The sequence below is a fragment of the Anopheles coluzzii genome, chromosome 2, assembly GCF_943734685.1.
Source record: "Anopheles coluzzii chromosome 2, AcolN3, whole genome shotgun sequence".
Lineage (NCBI taxonomy): Eukaryota > Metazoa > Arthropoda > Insecta > Diptera > Culicidae > Anopheles > Anopheles coluzzii.
In genome coordinates this window covers 5,525,742-5,534,108 of record NC_064670.1, presented here as the reverse complement: position 1 = coordinate 5,534,108, position 8,367 = coordinate 5,525,742, and the positions used below count along the sequence as shown (strand labels likewise).

The 8,367-nt window shown below is 53.8% G+C and overlaps 1 protein-coding gene and 1 long non-coding RNA gene across 5 annotated transcripts in view; one reads left to right on the top strand and one right to left on the bottom strand.

Moving 5' to 3' along the window:
* Positions 1-79: 79 nt before the first annotated feature.
* On the bottom strand, positions 80-6,977 carry LOC120950597 (uncharacterized). 4 transcript variants are annotated; one of them, XM_049610921.1, is made up of 7 exons: positions 5,642-6,977; positions 5,193-5,527; positions 3,888-4,535; positions 3,541-3,605; positions 2,301-3,475; positions 1,730-2,231; positions 80-1,579 (listed from the first exon to the last, which is right to left on the bottom strand). In XM_049610921.1, exons 3-7 carry the CDS (start codon positions 4,501-4,503, stop codon positions 335-337), a joined length of 3,603 nt encoding a protein of 1,200 aa, XP_049466878.1. In that variant the 5' UTR covers positions 4,504-4,535; positions 5,193-5,527; positions 5,642-6,977; the 3' UTR covers positions 80-334. The 4 variants fall into 4 exon arrangements, with proteins under 4 accessions (XP_049466878.1, XP_049466877.1, XP_049466879.1 ...); XM_049610920.1 differs by lacking the exon at positions 5,193-5,527; XM_049610922.1 differs by lacking the exons at positions 5,193-5,527; positions 5,642-6,977 and adding an exon at positions 5,074-5,177.
* LOC120950602 (uncharacterized) overlaps positions 4,878-8,367 on the top strand; it is a 27,017-nt gene continuing 23,527 nt past the window's right edge. Inside the window, exon 1 of the long non-coding RNA XR_005751132.2 lies at positions 4,878-4,963. This is a non-coding gene — a long non-coding RNA (uncharacterized LOC120950602). The remainder of the gene's footprint in view (positions 4,964-8,367) is intronic.

The following is an 8,367-nucleotide window of genomic DNA, read 5'->3' as shown; positions in this document are numbered from 1 at the left end:
GAGTTGGTTTTTACTACGGCGCAGGATATCCTGGTGGTGTCGATCGAAGGGGAGAAAGATCGCCATGGTACGCCAATGGTGTCATAACAATTGATTACATTTTATTTCGCACAGTATCGCACAGTACACTCTAAAAGCTAATGCTTTCCGCTTTCTATTTCATAACCTATGGTCACTTTGAATTGAATGGCAAAACAACACAAACCTTTGGGGTGGTTGGTTCTTGGAACGTGTAAGCGTGAAATGATCTCGCTGACAACTAAACAACTAATCTAACAAAAAAGCTTATACACCTCCATGTATCCCCACATGCAACGAAAGTTCTCCCGCGTCCTCAAAACTTCAACAAAACGCTCTCCGTCTTGGAGTACACGCTCCAATCCTTGCGGCGCGCATTATCGTACACGTAGCGCAGGGCCATCGCGGCCGACCCGGGTGCCGCCCCGGACACAATCAGCTCCAACTTCCGCTCCGTGTCCAGCGTGCTGCTGAGCGACGTGTAGTAGGGCACCTCCTGCGGCGCCAGGATCGACGAAAAGTGGTTCCGTACGTGCGCGTTCAGGTCGGCCTCCGCGTCGAACGTTTGATCACAGTATTCGCACAGAAAGATGGAGGAGCCCCCAGGAGCCAGTGGTCGGTCGGATTCGGTCCCAGTAGCTGCTGTGTCGGGCGAACGGACGCGATGCTTCGATTTCCTCGGCATCTTGCGCGTCGCCGAGACCTCACCTTCCGGGGAGTCATGGACTTCCACCGGCTCGACGTAAAATAGCTGCCTGCCACCAGTCTCCTTGAGCGTGAGCGGTGGCTTCGGGTACTCTTTGCTTTCCGCGAGAAAGATTTGCAAATTATCCGTGTTGATGTTGTACGCGGCCGAGTGGACCTCCTCGTGCCGGCTGCGCTCATCGTCGTCCGCGGTGCGGTACGTGCAGAACGAGCACGAACGGCCCACGGGCGCCCCATGCTTCGACTCGTGTTCCAGCATGTGAGCGTGCTGCAGGAAGCGGGCCGGACAGCGGGCACAGTAGTACATGGTGGTGGGCCCGGGGTCGAGCAGTCCGGCCGTGTCGAACGCTGTGCCCGTCCCCGCCGCCGGGCTGTTACTCATGTGCTGCTCCAGATGCTCGGTCAGCTGCTCGACCGTTGCGGCCCGAAACTGGCAGGAAATGCATTCCAGCTGCTCGCTTGGGACGGCCGGCGCCACCGTCCCACTGTCCACCAGGACGGTCGAAGGCATGAGGGCACCGTTGAAGTGGATCAGCTCCGTGGCCGCCGGGTCCTTGTCGAGGATTTCCACGATCGGCTCCAGGGTGTTTACCTCGTCCAGGCTGAACGGTGCCAGGGGCGGTGGAATGGACGAGCTAACGAGGGCATCGATCGATGTGCCGGTGCCGTTGCCGGTGGAGACGGTCGGCGGATGCACCACGTCCTCGATCACGTACACGGAATGTGGTTGGTTCTGTTTGCTATTCCGTGGCAGCTGCTGTCCGTCGGCACCATCGGCGAGTGCCGCGGGGTCGTCCCTTTCCGCGTTCACGTGCTCAATGAAAACGTGTCCGTTGTGCTTCAGGCGACAGTGTCTCTGTGGAGCGAGAGAGAAGCATATCGAGAATGGGTTAAAGCGAGAGCACAAGCACTGGATGACAGGAGTAAGCATGCAAATACGTCACAATCACCACGGATTAGTCACCGTAACCCAACTCCCTGTGTGTGTGTGTGCGCGCGTGTGTACCTGAATCACATGTTTCCAGTTAGAAACCTGATGACAATGGCCACAGCGATACGGTGCACTGTGGCGCCAGGTACCGGTGGAAGGCACCGCCAGCCCGCGTGTGTGTGAGCTACCGTCACCACCCTCTCCGGCGCCCAGTTCCAGCGGCGGCGGTGGCGGGTGGTGGTTCGTTTTATCTCCAGCACCGCCAGGCGTTAGTAGTAGTGGTAGTAGGGGTGTTCCATTAGTAGTAGTACTAGGCATATCGTTGTTGCTAGTGTTAGCTGCTCTTTTACTAAGGCTACAGTGGGCCGCCGAACCCGTCGGTGGCGTCGGCGTACTACTGGAGGAGGGTGGTGTAATGTTATTGTTTGTCGTACTGTTGCCACCGCCGCCGCCGGCCTTCCCGTACGCTTCCTGTTCCATTGCTTCCTCTAGCTGCAGTTGAAAGGGAGAGGTGGCCGCCACCATGCCAGCATGACTGTTTGTCGTATGCAGCAACAGCTCCTCCTTGGTCGGTGTACTGCAAAAAAGAGACCAGATTGTTACTCCACACTGAAAGCAGGATCCGAGAATCGTTGTATCGACTTACCTAAACTCACAAAATTGACATTTAAAATGGTCGCCTTCGTCCACTTTTGCCGATGTCTCATCGTGCGCTGGCTTATCGTCCAGCAGCAAGCTGAACCCGGGCATGTTGGCCAACGCATTCAAATCTATGTTGAACGCACTGCACGCCGCTACCAGGTCCGACATGCTGCTCTCGTTGAACGATTTGGTCGAGAAGTTGGTCGACTCCTTCGCACTGCCACTACCACCGGCAGCAGCAGCAGCAGCAGCAGCACTACCACCTCCTGCTCCTCCACCACCACTAGTATTGTCCGTTATGTGCATCAGCGTGATGTACTTATTGTACTTGGTGTAGTTCCGCCGGCCCGTTTCGTCGTTCATCAGCACGCCCGCATTCTTGTGGCTCGGGTCGCGGATCGTCTTCAGCCGGATGTGCTTCGTAATGTCCCAGCGCCAGTTGGAGCGGTACGAGCAGAGCGAACACTCGAACGGTTTCTTGTTCAGGTGGCCGACGATGTGCACGTGAAACCGGGACGCCGTCGACGCCCAGAACGAGCAGTGCGGACACTTGAACACCCGCTTCATCAGCCCGGTCGCGTTCGGATCGTTGGAGGCCAGTTTGCTCGTCACCTCGCCGTACCCGGGCGCCGTCTCTATGCCGCAGTATGTTTCCGATTTGCTCTCCAGGATTTCTACCTCATCGTCGTCCACCTTGGAGCTGGCGGAGGTTGAAGCGTTCGGACGTGCTGCTGGTGTGGCTGACTCCGCACCGAACAGGTTCGCTTCCAGCAAACTTCTCCACATCTCGTTCGAGGCACTGTCGCCAGGGTCGCCCGTCTGGGGGAAAAGATTCTGGTTCGATTCGTCCATCGATTTCTGCAGCAGCGAGGTGATGAGGTCCTCCTTGTGGGACGCTGCAATGTGGTTCGCTAGATCCAGCGTGGACTCGAAGCTAAGCTCGCAGAATGTGCACTTGGTCTGGGGCGACGACGACGGTAAGCTCATTGGGGATGGTGGGTGGCTGTGCCCCACTGCCACCTCCGGTGGCATTAGCACCGACATCGGTACCGGCTTTAGCAGCTCCTTTTCCTGCTTGGCGGGTGCTAGGGGAATTAGGTTGGGGATTGGTCTGGAGCGCTTTTTCGGCACCGTTTCATTGTCTTCGGAGGGCTTGCGGCCGGTTTTGTGGGAAGTGTCCTACGAGTGAACGGAGGAGCTATTAAAGGATATGATCTGAAGTGGTGAAAATTGGGGAATCTTACCCGTTCCGGTGATGTCACAACACTCTGCATGCCATCCATCTCGGGCTTGATTGGGGCCTTGAGTGCTGCACGGGGGAAAAATGAAGTGAAGTAGAGGGAAACATTCAATATTGGAGGTACAGCAGCAATAATACACTTTGTTCGTCATCTATTTCGTTTCTGGACCACTATCACGCGAATACAATTCTATGTCAAGAAAAGGTTTGTTTTGGTTTGACCTAATTATCCAATAGACTCTAGGCATACTGCGATATTGCCCCCGCGTTTGACCCAGAATGTACCAGATGTCGTGACCTCCATCCCGTGCCTACTTCGATTGATATAGCTCCACAAAATAATCAATTTACCCAAAATAGACGAAGTCCACGTTTGTTCGACGTTCCTCAGCAACAGCGATGGCAGCAGAGATGCAACAAGTTGCTGCGTATACGCACCACTCACACCCAGCGCATCCAAAACTTTGCTCGCTGAATCCTTCTCGGAACTGTCCTTTTCAATCACCTCCCGTCGCTCTTCACTATTGTCCACCGGTGTCGCACCTTTACTGCCCGACTCCACCACCGGTACGTCCGCACCGCCGTGCACCATTCGCAAGTGGCGTACCAGCTTCTGGTAGTGGCGCGAAGCGTACACACATCGTTTGCACTCGTACACACTAATCTTCTCCCCGTGGGTGTCACGTAGATGCGTCAGATAGCTGCGGGGGTTTTGCGTAAAGTAGCTGCAGCTGCCACACGCGTAGTTGCGCTTCACCTTACACTGTGGCAGCCGTTTCTGCTCGCCGTGATGGTGGTGTGGTGCGTTATCGGAACCAAGGCTATCAGCAGCAGCAGCAGCATCGATAAGTTTGGTCTGTGGTTCGCGTTTGACGCGTCGTTCAGCAGCAGCGGTAGTAGTAGTGCTGCTGGCCAGTTGCCGTTGCGCTGCTAGTTTGCCTCTGGTGCGTCGCACCATCGAGGGCATTTCGATGCTGGTGCAAAATTGGGCTGGTTGTCCTGGAAGGAGCAAAAGAAACCGTATGGTGTGTTAGATAATGGAGTGCTAGTGGAGAAGGCGGATATCGGGAGCACGTTCCACTTAGGAGAGGCCACAGGGATGGCAACAGAGCGACTCGTTCGTACCATTGTGGTTGGCGTTACTGTTTTTGTGTAGCAAAATAATGGTAAAAACACCCAAACCGTTCGGCACAATTGACCGAAGAAAACACAATCTTATTTACACAGTTTTTGCCCCCCCCCCCCCTAGTTCGCTATCACTGGCTGCTGTTATGTGTATGTGTGTAGCTCTCCGTGGTGTCGTGCTGTACGTGGCTGACATTTGTGTTTGGCGCATGCGCAATAGAAGTTCCGGAGAAGCGGACGGACACCCTGCATCAACAGCTGATGGGAGGGTGACAGCCGCCGTACGCGCGAGCGATAAGGAAGTTTGTATTTCAATTTCAGCGCTAAACGCTTGAACGGTTGACAGTTTGAGAAAAAAAAAACCGTGGCTTTAAACTGCGTTCCAGCAATCAATAGAGTGGTCTGTTGTTACCTTACAATTTATTCATTTAAGCCTCTCACGGATGTCCCCTTTTCCGAGGGCGGTCGTCCGGGGAGGACAAAATGACTCCCGTGCTGCTGCCCCGTGCTCTTCAAGGCATAAACAATTACCAATTTAATACACATCCACACACGCGCGCGCACACACACACACATCCGTTCTCGATTGCCGCGCTACTTAGGCGAACAGGGCCCGCAAAGAACGTCTAGCTAAGCGGGGTACACATGATCAGTACGAGCGGTCGTCAGAACGCCAACTAACGCGCGCGAAGGCTAACCAGAGACATTCAATTGAGCGGCAGTCACGTGTCGCCCTCTGCCGCCTCTGCCGTTCTCCTCTGCTGCCCTTCACAGGCACACGGACACAGTTTAAAAAAGCAAACCCCGCGTCACCCGCCGCTGCAAGATCTGCATGCGCTAGACGAGTTAGTAGTAGATCGCACCGACTACGGGGGAAGATATTTAAACAGATGAGTCGTTGTTGCTTCGCTGCTGCGCCTTCTCGCTTGCGTTGGTGGGCCGTGCAAAGCAGGCAAGCCAGCTCTTTCCCGATTACCCACCATGTGTATGCCGCCGTTACTGATTGAGACTGTTGAGCTGCTGGATCCGTCTAATTCTAATCTCTGGAAACGCCATCCAACAGAAGAAACAGCTCTATTATAGTGTGTCCCGATTTTCCATTGCACAACAGCACACGTCACACGTCATCCGAGAGGGAGGGAGGGAAGGAGGGTTGACCACACACACACCACTGTTCAACACTGATAAGAGCCGAGCAGAGACACGCACAGGCAACCACGGGGAGCCGTTTTTCTTCACTGGTGCAAGGAGAACACACTCTTAAGCTCCACAGCCTACTGCTTCGGTTGGCAGTGACAGCAGCAGCATCAACACAGTTTGTGGCACTACGACCACGACGTTTGCAGATGTTTGCGACTGGCGGCAGACTGTGGGGTTTGGTTTGTGGGGATCGTTTTGTTGCTAAAAATAGCTCCACTAACTAATACGCTTCGCGTTAGAACGAACGGTCTTTTGCACAATCAAATCGGTCTCAGTATGGCGCACCGAACTCAGCACTCAGAATTCTAGGCTGCAGACAGTTTGCAGAGATGCAGACACAGACAAAACACACACGATCACGTCGATCATCTCTCTTTTCGGGGGTTCGGGGTAGTGTTCAGACAGTGAAGATCGTCCCACCCCGTCGTTCGTTCTGTTTTACGCAGTTATACAACGCGCACTCTCGCGTACACAACACTTCTGCGCTGGGCTGGGCGGTAACAGTGCGCCAGACTATTCTAATGCAGCTCGGTATCGGCAGCGCTTTTTTCCATGAGTCCCCGTGTCACCCGTGCAGAGCGGGGGGGGGGGGGGAGTGTACTAGATGTACTGGCACATACAGTCTCCGTGTGCGCGAGAACGCGAGAATGCGCCCGACCACAAGGCCCTGGCGATGCCGCCACCGCTAGAGCGCAGTTTGAGCGCAACGCTATTTTACTCTCTGCACACACAAGTCGCGATGTGCATAGTTACATGCTCATCGCATGTGAGAGTGTGTGGCTATACATATATGCACATGGCAGTGCCTCCTAGCACAGCGAAAACACTCCGCGGAGATCTGCCCCTGCCCAGCGCGCTTGATTACGCGCATTTCTTGCGCACATGTGTGCGACGATGATGGGTCGGAGGAGGAGGAGGAGGAGGAGGAGAAAAGCGGAAGGAAATAGGGGTGGTGTGGCGCAGTATTGGAAGCATAAGCGCGTATCTGGCTCGGGGGATGTACGCTTGGTGCAAAACCGTTTCGTGCCGACGCAGCATTAGCGTTAGATTGCGCGGTACAGTCGGTTGCACGCAACCGGGTACACGTGGAGAGGCTTTGGAAAATGTAAAGAGTTGACAATGAGTGGAGGGCGTGATGCATTGTGACTGTTTGAACAATGCAATCGGAAAGGAATGATAAAATATTCACAAATTTAATTTAATAAAAAATCGCGTTAAATTCTGTCCGCGTTCCACTGTAACACACTGTACACTGTGTGGAGGGATCGTAAAACGAGCTGACCTTTGCTGAAAAGTGCAACCGGCGGAGGTTGATTGTGGAGGAGACGAACTGTTGTGCTTAGTTGAGATGATTGAAAACATTTGCTCCGGGGGGGAGGGGGGGGGGGTTGATGAGATCTTGCTCGATTCGAGCAGTTTGCGTCGCGACCAGGATGCTGTGAGTGAGCGCGCACTCTCTCTATGTGTACTACGATCAGTAATAATTAATGATTGATTTTTGATCACTTTGTCGGCACATTTGTCAGGGGAGTCAAACGCCAAAAAAAAAACGCAATTGCTAACCTTAAAAAATAATTAATTACCCTCGGAAAAAACACAGGTTTGACACTCCCGCGGCTTAACTTATAGTGTTGTCAAACCGAATGTTCCTCCATCTAACCGAAGCACGATGAAAGTTTCAGTTCCCTTTTTCATGGTGAACCGTCGCTCCAAACGGCAGGAAACCCACAGCATACCCCCTTCCGGGTCTTGTATTGCGTTTTTTTTAAACAGCCCAATGATTAAGACATTAGAAAATCATTTGAAGCAGCATGCGAAAGGTTACAGGGACCGAGTGCTGCTCCCACGATAGTGTGTTGTGTTGTGCCACACGATCATCATCCGCGGGTCATCCGCGGGGGGGGGAGGTTTCGGTTGCCGGCCCTTCCGGCGATATACACGGCACGGCGGATAATCAATGAGCGGAGATTCATAGCCGTGCAGTTTAATTTAATTTATCCCGAAACGCGAGCCCCGCAACACATCAATGAAAGAGGCGGGATACGATCGGCGGAGAAGAAGATCGTCGTTGAACTCTTCAAAAAAAAGTGGAAAGATGCAGCAGAACGGCTGTGGTATGGTGTCGTTGGTGTCAATTGGAAGTGGAAGCACCTGAGGCAACCGCGGAGTGTGGGGAAGAGGGATGGAGAATGGGACAAAAAACCGCAAGAACCTCGCCCCTACCCGCCTTCTTCCCCCCATCTACCCAAAGCACCGGCGTTCGGCATCAATCTCATTTACACTTGTTTATTATTTTCACCGAACCGTGCGCTCTGTTATTAAATATAATAAATCATCAAAGATCAGGTGATTTGAGACGATTTGATGTCCGGCAGCAGCAGCAGCGGGCAGGGGCAGGGCCAGCTATCCGGGCCAGTCGTTCCTTCCTTCGGGACGGGACGGAGCGCTAATTCGCTCCGGGGGCTGGTTGCCTTTGCCAACGGTGCCCCATCTTTCATGGTTTCCA